At 36.9% G+C, this 14,665-nt stretch overlaps 1 protein-coding gene across 2 annotated transcripts in view; it reads right to left on the bottom strand.

The window, feature by feature from the left end:
- Window positions 1-14,665, bottom strand: part of CSE1L (chromosome segregation 1 like) — a 34,678-nt gene that overhangs the window by 3,107 nt on the left and 16,906 nt on the right. For both annotated transcript variants that reach the window (XM_043480671.1, XM_043480673.1), the window contains exons 8-22: window positions 13,713-13,805; window positions 11,699-11,866; window positions 11,463-11,592; window positions 10,524-10,589; window positions 9,911-10,113; window positions 9,371-9,455; window positions 8,267-8,328; window positions 6,167-6,303; window positions 4,952-5,055; window positions 3,151-3,248; window positions 1,789-1,939; window positions 1,437-1,645; window positions 969-1,066; window positions 781-866; window positions 179-260 (exon numbers count right to left, since the gene is read on the bottom strand). In XM_043480671.1, the coding sequence (XP_043336606.1) occupies window positions 179-260; window positions 781-866; window positions 969-1,066; window positions 1,437-1,645; window positions 1,789-1,939; window positions 3,151-3,248; window positions 4,952-5,055; window positions 6,167-6,303; window positions 8,267-8,328; window positions 9,371-9,455; window positions 9,911-10,113; window positions 10,524-10,589; window positions 11,463-11,592; window positions 11,699-11,866; window positions 13,713-13,805 (1,772 nt within the window). The remainder of the gene's footprint in view (window positions 1-178; window positions 261-780; window positions 867-968; window positions 1,067-1,436; window positions 1,646-1,788; window positions 1,940-3,150; window positions 3,249-4,951; window positions 5,056-6,166; window positions 6,304-8,266; window positions 8,329-9,370; window positions 9,456-9,910; window positions 10,114-10,523; window positions 10,590-11,462; window positions 11,593-11,698; window positions 11,867-13,712; window positions 13,806-14,665) is intronic.

Genomic DNA, 14,665 nt, shown 5'->3' with positions numbered 1-14,665 from the left:
GGCAGGGACCTTTAGGAATAGAAAAATGCTTGCAGGTATTTTCTGTACAGCCCAACCTCCCCCCACAAGGATATTTTGGAAACCACAAAGATATTATAACTGTGTCAAGAACTATACAGCCATCTATAAAACATTTTGTTTTTGAAAACAGGATGATAAATAATAAAAGCAGACTTACTTTGGTTGTATACCATCAAATATTTCCTGCAGTGCTAGCGCCCCGTATTTTATACAATACAAATTAATAAAGACTAAGAAACCTGTTGAAAGGAGATGTAGAGTATCAATACAGAGGACTGCATTAAATAAGCAATTTAGTCAAAGTCTGCCAAATAGCTTGGCATCAATACTGGCCTTTTAATACAACTTAGCATTAGTCACTCAGTCGTGTCTGACTCTGCGAACCCCATGGACTGTAGCCCACCAGGCTCCTCTGTCCATGGATTTCCCAGACAAGAATACTGCTGTGGGTTGCCACTTCCTTCAGGGGATCTTCCTGATCCAAGAATCAAACCCACACCTCCTGCATTTGCAGGTGTATTCTTTACCATCTGAGCCAACAGGGACAAAAGGTTTACATATGGTCTCTCTCTGATTTATATTTCTTTATGATTTTTCTATTAAAAATATTTTGATGTTTAAACTTACAAGCTAACCTTTGGAGCATAGTATATTGAAAATGACTTAGTTTAGAGAATAGAAGCATCTTAAAATATTTTATATATAAAATTTATAGATGATAAAAATTTTCTGTAGGAAAACTCAAATGACTTTACTTACTCTTGATAAACTTTGTTGTTTTGGAATTCTGAAGTCTTTGGAACAGAAGAATGAAGATTTGCTTCCTGTATTGGTCAACTGACTCACTGAAGAATTGAACAAAAAAGCAACAAAATAAATCCAGCATTTTTCTGAGTCCCGAACGGACTCCTCAATTAAATGTACAATGAAGCTGTATTCATACTCACGGGGGCATGTGCTCTATTATACTATTTAGAAGATAAAAACCTTGGTGGTCATTGGCTTTGGATGCAATCAGCTTCTGGAAGACACCTAGTAACCCAGGCTACAACAAATTAGATTAAATAATAATTAGTTAAAGAGGCAAGGATTAATTATTCTGAAAGTTAAACAGGTGATCTGTTTTGGAAAAGAGTGCATGCTTTAATTATCTAAATAGCATTTTCTCTGTCTTACCTCTGAAGTATAGAGGGGGGGAAAAATCCCAAATAATAAGCCCTCAATGTTAAGTTTCTACCAAAGAGATAAATAACTAAGGGATACCTAGTTCTAATAAAATGTATGTTAACATTTTCTACTAATTCCCTTTATAGTAAGTTCACTTTAAGAAATTTTTTAAAAATTAAAAAGAATCTGCCATCTCTAGTTTCTCAGTTATCTTAAAAGTTAGTTATATCAAAATAAATCTGACTCACAATTTTGTCAGCTGCAGCACTTGCTATTGTATTTGAACCTCGTTCTAAGAACGCCTGGAGAAGCCTCACTAGAGCGGGAATATTTCCTGTTCTTTCCCAAAGCACTGGCTGAAGGAGATGAGGAAATAAGGCCATGTAGGATGACGGGATGTCATTTTTGTGTGTTTCCAGAAGCAAAGACATCACTTGAAAGACATACGGAATAAATTCTGTTGATAAAAGTAAAAACAGCTTTCAGCTTCAGAATTAATGGCCCTGACGCAAAAGACACATATCTCTTAGGCAGATTGCATTTTATAATCACTTGAATAATTTTTAATCAACCAGAAAGAAAATAACTTTCTTTACCTACCTTGTACATCATTTTGTAAAATTTCAGTAAACACCAGAAACAAAGCCTCCTCAAAATTTACAACAGCAGCAGGGTTAGACTTGCAAGTTATTCTTATGGATAAACATATTGCCTCAAACATATAGTGATTAAAATGAGGTTTGCTTGGGTTCTGAAAAAAATAAATAAATAAAAAGCTTATGTCTAATAATGTAATTCACTACCTAAAACACATTTAACCTTACTGAAAACATTATTAAGAAGAAAAACACCAATTATACTAAAAAGCCTAGATGTTAAAATTTTATAGTGACTTGAAAATTCAGAAAATGAAATAGTAATACTAATGCCGGTATGGACTTTATTTTTAACGGGCAAATGTTTACTTATGAGAAATACTTCAGAGGCACAGGAAGGTGACCGCACAAACCCCAGCTCCCAGTGTTTATGAGGGACTTTTGCAGGCCTGCGTGCTCCCCCAGCGCCGTTGCTGTAACAGGGATGGAGGAGACGAACTGGGACATATAGGGCCCGACCCTGCCTCTGGCCTGGTGTGGGACCTCAGGCAAACCTTAACCTCTGCAGGCCTCAGTATGCCTACACCTGCAGTAGCAATCCTTCAAACCAGCGGTTTTCAATTTTCGCTTTCAATCAAAATCTCTTGAAGGCTACCATATAAAGCTGAGGAACTGAAGATGAACGTGCAGCACAGGGCCAGGTGAAAGTGGAGACACCTTACTCTCTTTTCTCTCAATTCCCCAAAACCCAAGTAGGCCCTAGACACTTACCCAGGATTCAATGGAAAAATGATCAGTATTCTCAAAGTCTCCCTAATACTTTCTAGGACTTCATCTCCTTTTAATAGAATAATTAACAATAACCATCTACACATGAATTTTATTGGACTTAAACAGATTTTTCTTTTCTAAAACTTGGTATTAATATTTAAATATGGATCAAAATATCTGTAAAATTTTTGATCAAAGAAGGAGTGAACTTTATTTTGGGGGAAATGAGTCAGAAAGAAGAGACACAAAAGGACATTAATCTGAATAGCCTCTTTTGTGTCCATTTGGGGCAAAGCCTACTTCTTCCATCTAAGATTATTTCAGATTGTACTTTCTCAATTCTCTTCAATGAACACGTTACTTTGGAAAGTGAGAATAAAACGTTTTAAAGTTTCTGAGCTTACACTTAGAGGTGACTGCTGCCATGTCTCCAATCTATGTCACCCCACACTTTCAGAATCATATATTAACTGCTGGTCAGGAAGAATTCATAGATCTTTCCCTGTCCGACTGATTGCCAAGGAGTTCTGAGGCTCAAAGAGTTTGAAGCATTTAGGTTAAAAAGCAACCGCACTTTGAAAACTGGCTCTGTTACCTTACTGACAGCTAACAGCTTCCGTGTGAGCTGAGTGATGAGGGTAGGGATGTAGGGGATCATGGCTTCCTGTAGGAGGGAAAAGCTTCTCATGATGGCTGTAAAATACAAGAGCAGAGACAGTGTAATTAAGCCTCAGGATAACACTTCTTGGGGGAGAAGAGTCTTCTGATTCATAAAATAAAATTTTAAGGCTCTGAAACAACCCTCAGATAGCTCTCTACATTTAAAAATAATCTAAAATTTCCCTTCTTTCTAAAATCAGGCAACAAAATTTATTTATTTATTTGTTATTTCCAGAAGGCTTAAGGGACAGTAAGAAACAATGAAGTGACTAAAGAGGCAGGTAAAGAGGAGGTGAGCGAAGCAGGAGGCAGACGCAGGGAGCAGCGTGTGGAAGGGAGTCTCCTTCACCAGCAACCAGTGGCATGGGATTTTACCTACAGTCCCCTGGAAACATCACAACCCACCACAAGCTGAAACAGAAGGCCACCTGCCCATCTTCCCACAAAAGAGAGACGAGGAGCCTGAGAAAAATCCAGAAATACACAGCAAGCGATAGAGGGCCCATACTGTGAAATTAACTGTTCATTAACAGACACCCAAAAAACACTGGGCAGCAGAGATAAATACATTAGGCTAAAACTATATGATGGCTGTTTCTACACAAATGGAATAGAAGGTTACTAAGTAGACCATCTACAACATGCCAGGCACACAGGACAGAAAGCTATCCTCTTTCCTCCTAAACTTTGCTGTGATGCCAAAGGCTCGCCCTGCAAGTAGCTAACCGCCCCCTATCCTGCAGCTCAGCTTAGACACCACTTGCTAGAAAGCCGAGGTTACAGGGTGGATTAGCGTCCCTCCACTGGGCTGGCACAGAATCCCTGCATTCACGCATACAACAGTCTTTACTGGGAAGCTGCTCCATACTACATACATGCTCCTGCACACCCTAGGAACACAGCAATGAAGACCTCGGACCAGTCGGCTGCCTCAAAAAATGGACATTAAACAACAGTAGTTACACATCACTGTTGGGAGAAATACAGTGCTGAAAACACAAATATACCTAGATACACACTTACAAACAGAAACACATGCATATACACCCACCCAACCACCTAAGGGTTCTGACCGACCAAGCCGGAGGCACTGGGAGCAGTTTCTTCGAAAAGCACTTCCTGCTGCTGCTAAGTCGCTTCAGTCGTGTCTGACTCTGTGCGACCCTATGGACAGCAGCCCACCAGGCTCCTCTGTCCACAGGATTCCCTAGGCAAGAATACTGGAGTGGGTTGCCATTTCCTTCTCCAAACCATTTCCTATGTGTCATATAAACTGTGCTGGACTCTTGGAATGTCCCAGAACTGTTACTAAGACACTCCCCTAACACAGCAAAGGTGCCTACAGCTAGCTGCCTGCTTCCTCGGCAGTGGTGTCTATGAAGGCAGATCTGTGTGGGGTCCATCAGACACACCCAGGTTTCACACCCAGACCCAGCAGAGCATGCTGTCAATAAATGTAGTCCCAGCTCATCTCTGCCCTCGAGTGTCAGTCAAGGAAAAGAAAAAAGGAGTTTGATACGGTTTATTTATTTATTTTTGAAATGGTTTAATAAGAGGAGTTCTATATCAAGTTAGGGTAAAACTTTCTCTGAAAACACTGTTAACAGTATTTTTCATTTAAAAATATCTAAACCTACCAAATTCTCAACATAACCTGAACTACAACTCAGTGTTGACCACCCCTGCAGTCTATGAGATTAGATGCTTAGAGTCTGTATACCAGGGAAATGGCCTACCTTTCATAATATATTCATTTTCTGAAGAGCCAGGAAGTGTGAGAGCTTTGAAAAGGTTTGTTAGCAGAATCTCAACAAACGGTGCGATTTCTGCAGCTGTAAAGCTATAGATGAAAAAACAGCTTTCAGTCACCACCAACTCTTGAGTGTCACTCTGGAATACCCTTGGCAACTACTAAATCACACTTCTTGGCATAAAGCGAGCCATCTCCCACCACTGACAATTGGTACACCGCTTACGAAAAGATTTCTTTTACATGTACTCATGTTAAGTTCCTAAGAAGGCATGTCTGAGACCAATCACAATTAAACAAACCCCAAACCAGGCAAACCCACATTGTCTAAACTGCTGAGGTCATCACTAGTTTACACCTGTCAATGTTGAGAATGGAACTGGTACTCTCAATCACCTAGCTTTCCAGGAGGTAGAGCAAGTTCAGAACTCTTTTCTGCATAAATTCTGAGCCTGAAGACAGTACTGTCTTAACTCACCTCAAAGGATAACCATTTAATCCTTAACTAGCCACTGAGTGTATCTGGACTTCAAGTTCTTGATGAAGAAAAGAACCCAGAATGCTTTCCATCTCTAACCCAAAGCTCAGTTTTCAAGAAATAACACTGCTGAAGAAAGGTCTGAAAGGCACTCAGACCATCCAATCCCCTTTTTATCCTTGCAATAGGCCTCAAGAGCCACTACCTTGACACCCAGAGAATTACTTTCACTCAGCTGTGTCTCGTCTCAGCACTAAGTAAGATGACAAGAACAGCCAGGTAAAAGGGCTACTGCACAGTATTCCCTTAACCAAGGCCTGCTTCTGAGATGCCTTCTGAATCACCATTCTAGTTTTAATCTCACAGACATTATGGACATTTTAACCCACCAGGTTTCTCTCTTTGCCGTGGTTGCTAGAGGATTCCACAAAGAAGTTCTGAGTTTCCTTACTATACTATACTCTGACAAACCTCTGTTTATTAACCTCACACCCCAGTTATTTTCCTTTGCTCCAATCTCCTCCACTTAACTTTACTGTCGTAACATAGCTACTCTGGCATGGTCTCAAATCCTTTTGGAATGAGACATATTTGTATAAATGAGTGAAATATTCACATTTATTTTTCTAACTTCTAATGAAATTATGAATACACTGAGCTATCTCTAACCAGTACCGATGGTCGCCACCCCAAGATGAAAAAATATACACGTCAAATACTTACAGAGTGGCGCTATTAGGCCCTCTCATAGTAAACAGTCTCTCAAGAGCATGTGCTGCGTAAGTATGAACAACAATACTTTCAGCTTGAAGATGATTGATTAAGAGGGGAATAGAGACTAAAAGATGCTCTTTTGGTACCTGAAAAAGACAACAATATGTATGCCATAACTCACTGATGCCGTCTTTGAGTAAAAGCCAACTGGAAGAGAATGCTTTGCTGACTCTAAAAAGTTAGAACCTAATTTTAAAAATCAGTTAGAATCTGATTCTAATTTCCAGCTACTATTATAATGGAGATGATAGGATACAGGTGAGAAATCAAAACTTCTTCCATGCAACGGTTCAACTCACATTCACTTTTCCAACCAATTCTCTAGCTCTGAGCATGAAGCTATGACTTTAGGGTAAAAAAGAAATCATGGATAAGCAGACTGATTTAATTCATCTTAGGAACTATACTTTCCACTAGCAAGTTTCTTAGAAAAATCACTCAAGCTCTTTGTGCCTCATTTTCTCTTCTTTAAAAAACAAAGGTGAGAGGGGAGGCATAAACATAAGCATACTACTCTTCATTAAAAACTTCTAAAACTTTAGAATATCTAAGATCCCGCAAGCCATGTGGTGCAGCCAAAGAAGAAAAAACGCAGAAAAACTGTTTAGCAAACTCTCTTCTGTATAGGAGAGCGGGAAATATATAAATAGATAGGGGACAACTGTAGGTTATATTTTCAAAATTAAATAATGGAAACAAACCAAAACTCAGTAAAAAATGGTTACCTTTAGGAAGAGAGAAGGAACAGGGAGGAAAGCTAGACCTTTCTGAATGTACCCTGCCTGACTTTGGAGGCATGTAAAGTAACCTTTCTCAGGTCTCCCGCCGAAAAATAAAACACAAGTATGAATCTAATTATTTATCAAGTTAGTAGCAAAAATGCAGAATAATTTCAAGTTGTTTTAAACAGTTATTTCTTGACTATCCATCCAATAGGATAATATGCTAAGGATATAAGATACACAAAGAAATCAAATGGCACTTAGTACTACTTTGTTGATAATATTGGTATTATTTATTTCCCGGATCTCTTCATGAAAAAGCATAGAATCAGTTTCCCCAGCATCTAGATTATGGTCTCTAAGTAACATTTCCCACCTTCAAGGGTAGCAAACTCAGGTCTGGGACAGGAAATATACAAGATGAACCTGAAATAGTGTCATATTATCAAAGAAAAGCTGCTGCTAAAAAGTTACTAAATTTATGTCAAGAAAACACAGGAAGGGACATATGTATACCTATGGCTGATTTATGCTGATCTACAGTAGAAACCAACACAATATTATAAAGCAATTATCCTCCAATTAAAAAAGAAAAGAAGATACAAAACCCTACATAATGGGGCCCCTACTGGCCAAAGATGGCACTAGAGAGTAAAAAAAAAAAAAAAAAAAAAAATCCCATTTGTCCTCTGGAGGTTGGTAAGGTACCAAACTCACTACTCTGAACTTATAAAGGGGAAAAACACAGAAACTTGTATCCCGTTTTCCCCATTCAAATTGGTAATTAATTAATCTATGAGGCAGTAATGTTGGTTGTGCAAAAGAATAAACATACTAAAAACCACACAACTATACATTTAAAAATGGTGAATTCTATATTAAGGTTACCTATACCTCAAATAAAAAATGTGATCATCACTCTTAACCTCACATGAGAAATACAGGGAACAGAGGAACAAGAGGTAAATTATACCACTGAGGATGCAATCAGCCAAAGGCAGAATGAGAAACTCTACAAGATAAATGACTGGTTTCTTTAAAAAAAAAAAAAAAAAAAAAAGGCGTAGGAAAGGGGAAGAAGGACCCCTTTGTTGTAAACTAAGGGACATGAGACATATCAACCATAAGCAATGTGTAAACAATATTTTTGAGAAACTAAGAAAAAGTAATCACGGCCTTGTATCTTAAGTTCTGAAGGAGATATTGTTAATTTTGTTAGATGTGGATACCAAATATGACTGCACAATAGAAGGGAAGAGAAGCTGGTATACAATAAAGCTCTTAAGAGAATAAGTGGCATGTAACATATAAATGAAAAGCTACTTACTTGATTCCTAAAAATCATAATGTATTTGATGCCATCAGCTTTAAGAACAGGAAACTCATTTACTATTAAAAGAAATAAAAAGTCAGTTATTTAACTGTTACTCTCAAACCAGTCACAATATTATCAGATTTTAAAAATATGGTTCTGGTAAGCAAATGTCAAGTAATTAAAGCTTAGTTAATTATATAATGATCTACCACACAACTATTAATTCTGGTAAGTTTAAGAATAATTTTATTTTTTTCACCTTTATGTTTAATTTTCACTACAAAGGAACATACGTTACTTATGTAATTGAACAAAAATGATTTGGGCCACGGGAAATAATGACAGTATCTTTTCCCAGAACTGGAGCTATTCTGAATCAGGAGCAAGTCTCTCTAGATGAGCTTACACGAGCAGTGGGAAGTACACTAACTAGCAAAAGGGACAGAATATTGGCCAACTGTCAAAAACTCTTGAAGCTAGTAGTAACATGGAAGTTCTTTATGTTATCCCTACTGTTCAGTGATTTTAAAATTTCCACAATACATCTATCTTGTAACATACTTTTATAAACATATGAAAGTATCCTGAGCATCTATTAATCTCAAGTGCTTTAAATTTACTTTCATTTTTATGAGTTCATTTTTTTTTAAGTTTTATTTTATTTTTGGCCATGTTGTGAGATCTTAATTCCCTGACCAGGTATTGAACCCGGGACACCTCAGCAGTGAAGCACAGAGTCCCAACCACTTGACCGCCAGGGAATTCCCAAGAGTTTTTTTTTTAAATGAGAAGGAAAACAAAAACCAAAGTATGATTTCTAGTGTGAAATTATTAGGATAACAAAACTGATTGACAATTCAGTCTCACTTGTTCCTCTTTTCCTTCTATATAAGCAACATTTTCTTTAGGGAAAGTTAATTTCACCTGGGCAAGGTGTTTGAACGGTTGTTTGAAATTTTATCCAACAGACGTAACTGCAAGGATAGGAGCCACTGTTTTCAGTATCATGAATGATATAGAGCCACGACAGCATTCATTTGGTAGTTTAAAATAACAGTGCACATAAGAATTACAGGTACACTGTAAGTTGTATTAAAAACATTTCACAAAACTCACCATTAGCTGATTTTAAATCAGGGAGAATGTGATTCACGAAGAACTCAGTCAGGTTTACAAGCTCATTTGCTTGTGTAATCCCATGCTAAAAAACATTCATAACAGTAACATGAACTACCTGTATAAATCTACCACAATGGAAATTTAGGCAGCTTTAGAAAACCAGGTTAAAGATAAATACTTCAAAACATAAGCTGCTTACATATAAAATAAGACTGGTTTAAAAAAAAAAAAAAAATTAGACTGGTTTAATAGATAATAAAGAAACTTCCCTAAATTAAAGAACAGCTAAATTTAAGCTTAGCAAGTCTCCTATACTGAGTGTCACCTAAAGAAACAAGTGTATCATTTATACTGTGGTCTATAAGAAACATGTAATTAATACATCAACATAAAGTCATTTCTGGAGACTATGAGTTCTAATCAGAACACATTATCTAGCAGAGTAGGCTATATAACCAGAAATATATCACTTCTTTTTTACTTCCGTGCTAAAGGACAACTATGTTTTGGAAACAAAAATATACTGAAAAGAGTTACCTTCTGTGTTTGGGCTTTCGATGCCAAAGATGTCACCAGGTAAATGGCTGCATCTTTGTGTTTCCAGTTGACAGATGGATTTTTGGCATATTCCTGCAGCATGGAATTAACATAACCAGAGAAGATTCCTGTCACGGGTCCCTCAAAAAACTTGCATAATCCTCGAACTAGATCACAAGCAGCCCTGCGTCTAGTATCAATATCTACAAAATCAAAGGGAAATACATCATGGGAGAAAGAAGCAACCACCAACCAACTGATCAAGTTTATATGAAAACAAATTGCCATCTGATAGCTATAAGCAACAAAAAATAATGAAAAAAAATTCTCTCCCCACAAACAAAAAATGATAATGGAACTAAAAGATCATAGTATGATAAATACTAATAAGTATATAAAAAAAGAGAAGACAAATGATTCAACATCTGATACTTCGATATAGCTCATATAAGGGCTGCTTTTTACCATGCACAAATTAAAGAAGGAAAACAGTTCTCAGAGAAAGACAGCTGAAATGACACTTACCCTGACTCCCTTACTTCCTCGTAACTATCAAAAAAAGAGCTACTTTAACACTGGCTCCTAAGAGACCAACAGTTAAAAATCAACATACCAGATCCTTCCAGATCTCTTCTTATGTACTCCTCAGAATTATCCTCAAAGGCTTCTTCATCAGCAGCTGCAAAAGCAAGATGACATTTCAGATCACCTCTTACAAGACATGGCAGGTCATTCTAGCTTTACAGTTGGGTATGCAGAAGAGCATGTGGAACCACCGTGCTTTACCGCGAAGTGTTCTTTCCCAACCAATGACTATTTCACATACTCTTACTAATTGTTCTTAGAGCAGTAAATGCTACCCAGAAAGCTTAGGTAACAGGTAATTTACACAGCTGTGAGACAGGCTCACTGTTCTAATGTGAGCGTACACAGAACTGCACTTTATCACCAACTTTCCCAAGTGCTGGAGATCAATCCAGGGAGGCCAGCTCTTCATTCTGACAAGTAAAGACATTAAACAACCGCCTAACCACTACCATCACCATTATTTCAGAAAAGTCACTTCAACACCAAAACAAGTAGGACAGTATCAGAATAAAGATCTGTCCTTTAAATATGGTTTTATGAAAAGGAAAGGAAATAGAACCCCATGTTACACTTTTATTTCCTCAGTCTGTTCCAGATTGAATGATCTAATGACTGCTCTTCTTACTCATAAGAAAGACATCCTATACAAATAGACTCTTAGGACTATTTTAACCTTAAAGCACGAACTAGGTGGGCTTCAATTCTGTATTTAAAAGTTATCAATCACTTCTAGTCTCAAGTCAGCTATTCAAAAATAGCTTTTGCCTTGGTAAAATACGAAATCCAATAAAACGCAGACTGAATTTGTTACAAAAAGCAACACAGAGAAGACTTCTTAAATTCACACTAACATTAATTCAATGTTAATTAAGTTAATTTTACAATAACATAAATTTAAACACTAATTTACTCTTTTAAAAAATGAGCTTTTAACTAATCTCCTGAAAAAGCTTTCCACAATTACCTCTAAATTCCATGTTAGGCACAATAACCTTTTCACAGATACTTGTCAGCGTGTTCTGGTCCTCAAAGAGATTCTTATAGTGAGGTCTCTCACAAACTGAAGCCAGAAACTGAATTGCATTACTTACCAACTGGAATAAAACACAAAAATAAGCATATTTAAGAGCAAACTGAATCATTTACTTCACGGGGGAGGGAGGGGGATGCCTTAATTATTTGTCTCCACCATCATCTTACCAAATCATATTTAACCTCTTGACCTGTTGTAACTAGTAAATTCCAGATGGCTGTGACAAAACGAGGCAGGTACCGTTGAAATTCTTCATCGTATTTTTGTGCATAAAGTGCAGCATTATCACAAATCTGCGATTTTAAGAGCTCCAGTAAGCCTGCTTCCTCTTCATCCTCACATAAGAGAAAACAGAAGACTCAAACATACAACTTCAATGCTACCATAAACACGGAGAGTAGCCAAACTCTTCAAAAATTATAAATTCAAAGTGCTGTAAACACATCTATGCCACTGCAAATTTGTTTACCTGGTCTTTCAAATAAATAAAATATGAAAATGCTTCTTATTTATTCATCAATGAGAACAGTTATCAGAAGTTTTCAAATTAAATAAAGCCCTTTCTTCCGGTTGCTGGATTACAAAATATTTACATATTAAATTGAAAATAATATACTTCTAAAAAAATCTGAGCAATAAACATCAATCATATCACACTTCCATTTCTAATGTAGTCTTGCTATCTCTCAAAAGGTTCTCATTTTCAAATATATTAAAATGTGCTCTCTTCCCCATAAGTTAATACTATAACATTCTCACAAATAATAGTTTGGTTATAAAATGTTGGAGAAGGCAATGGCCAGCATTCTTGCCTGGAGAATCCCATGGACAGAGGAGCGCGGTGGGCTACAGTCCATGGGGTTGCAGAGTCAGACAGGACTGAGTGACTAACACTTTCACATTTACTGTAAAATGTTAAACAACCACCTAAAGCAGGGGTCAAGCTGCTGCCTAGTTTCTGAAGTACAGTTTTACTAAAACCCAGCTACACTCATTGTTTTCATTTATACAACTTATAGTATTGCCCATGGCCGCTTTCAACTACAACTGCAGAGCTGAGTATATAGTACACAAGTCCAAAATACCGGGACCTTTACAGGAAAAGTCTGCCAGCCCCACTCGCAACCATGACAGTGACTGATAAAATAATCCTTAAGACATACAGCAGCAATCCACAAATACTTTTTGAGCTATATTATGTGTCAAAGAACTCAAATTGAGAAGAGACAAAAAGTACAGCTCCTCAAAGCATAAGTATCACAGATGACACACAGTTAAATGAATCCTGTGTGAGAAACTTCCTTTAGACTTAAGTGTAAAGACAAGCTTGTTTTCTGAGGGGGTGCTTTCTTCCCTAGTGGACTGAAGAAGTTATTTTTTAGGAACCCTTTTCTTGGTTGCATCCTCTCTGTAAATCTCAGGTAAAATGTGCTGTATACCCACAGTAATATTCTCCCTCTGTACACCACTCCCCAAACAGATTTGCATCACCAATTGTAACTTTTATCTGGTGTTGAAGTATTCTTACTATATTACCTTTTACATTTTTTGTTTCTTGAGAAAGAGTAAATCATAAATATAATAATAAATAAGCAAATGAATAACACAGAAGTGTTATTATGTTGAAAAGCGCTTATTACAAAACCCAGATCAGAAACTTACACACATTACCAACTTTCATGTACCCTCTTTCCCGCACTGTAGATGACTTTTTCAAGAGAGGCTGTTATTACAAAGGTTTAAGTTTTCTTACTATCTTCAATGACAAGTGATTTTCTATTTCATAAAATGCTCACAATGTGAATATTCTTGAAGACTTACTTTCAATAATGTAATGAAATAGCCTTACCTGTAAATTGTGACTTGAGTCAGTACTATAAGAGTAATTCTGCACATTATAAATAATCAAATGTGGAACATCCCACATAATCAAATTTTACTTGCATTCTTAGAATTTTATCTATTAACAATGCAAGAGTAAATAAATAAACACAATGCTAAATGTTCTCAACTTACATTTTTCTGAAGACGAATTAACTATCCTCTCTCCAATCTTCTCAGAGGTATTCAAATAGTTCTTTTTTAACATTTAAAAATACTGAGATATAATTGACATTTAATATTGTATTTCAAATAATTCTTAGTTTAAAAAAGCCTACTTAGGAAATAAATAGTACTTACATCAGTTTGTAGAAGCTTATTATCTAATGTTAAAAGAGTATGAAAATTGTTCATCCAAGTTTCCATATTATCTTCAAAAAATTCAGGGAGATCCTAAAGAATAAATGGTGACTTGAAACTTTGGGTTGAAATTATTATTATATTTGAATAAGTTTTCCCCATGACAGCAAATGTTTTCCACATGCCTATAGACTCAAGTCCACATTTCTCAGCTGTGTCAACCAATATCTACTTTGACAAGAATTTGCTGCTCCAGCTGGGTCTGGCAGCTGAGTAAACCACTCTGACTGTCTCCGTAAGCTTTCAATCACAAATGATGCCGCCTGTTTCCTGTCCCAATGTAAATCTACTTATTCCTTTAAGGTCAAGCTAAGGCTAAAGACTTCCCTTACACCAACACAGTGCTTACCGATACATTTCTTTTCCTTTCTGAATTACTGCAGTGTTTTTAAGATGACCACCAAGTCAGGCTCACTGGCTGATACAGTTACTGATTTCCTGTGGCACAGTGCTGCCCTCTTAATGAGGAATAATCCCCCAAGGGTAAAGATTATGCCTCCTTCCTACTTATTAGGCTTTCGTGACTAACAAACTATTAAGCACCTCATTCTACCTGACTTCTAGGAAGTAGAATTCAAAGGTGTTTAAAAAAAAAACAAAAAAACCCAGTGGTACCCTTTAAGAATTTCTCAAATTGCTGTCCAGGTGGACACAAATGAAGGTATGCCATTTTGGGCTATTCATCTCCTATTCATTCTATCTATTCCTTTTAGGAATGCTGTCCCTACCACTATGAGGGAGTAATGTTGGGATGATTAAGTCTGGTACTTGGCTCTGGCTAAAGTCAACGAAAAGGCCACATCCTTCCTCTTAAATCTCAGTATAGGAATCTATACCAGTAAGACTTCCTTCTTGTCCTGAAGCCCTGACTCTTGTTGACTCAAGAACAGAAA

The sequence above is a fragment of the Cervus canadensis genome, chromosome 10 (assembly GCF_019320065.1).
Source record: "Cervus canadensis isolate Bull #8, Minnesota chromosome 10, ASM1932006v1, whole genome shotgun sequence".
Classification (NCBI taxonomy): Eukaryota; Metazoa; Chordata; class Mammalia; order Artiodactyla; family Cervidae; genus Cervus; species Cervus canadensis.
This window is presented reverse-complemented; position numbering and strand designations above follow the sequence as displayed.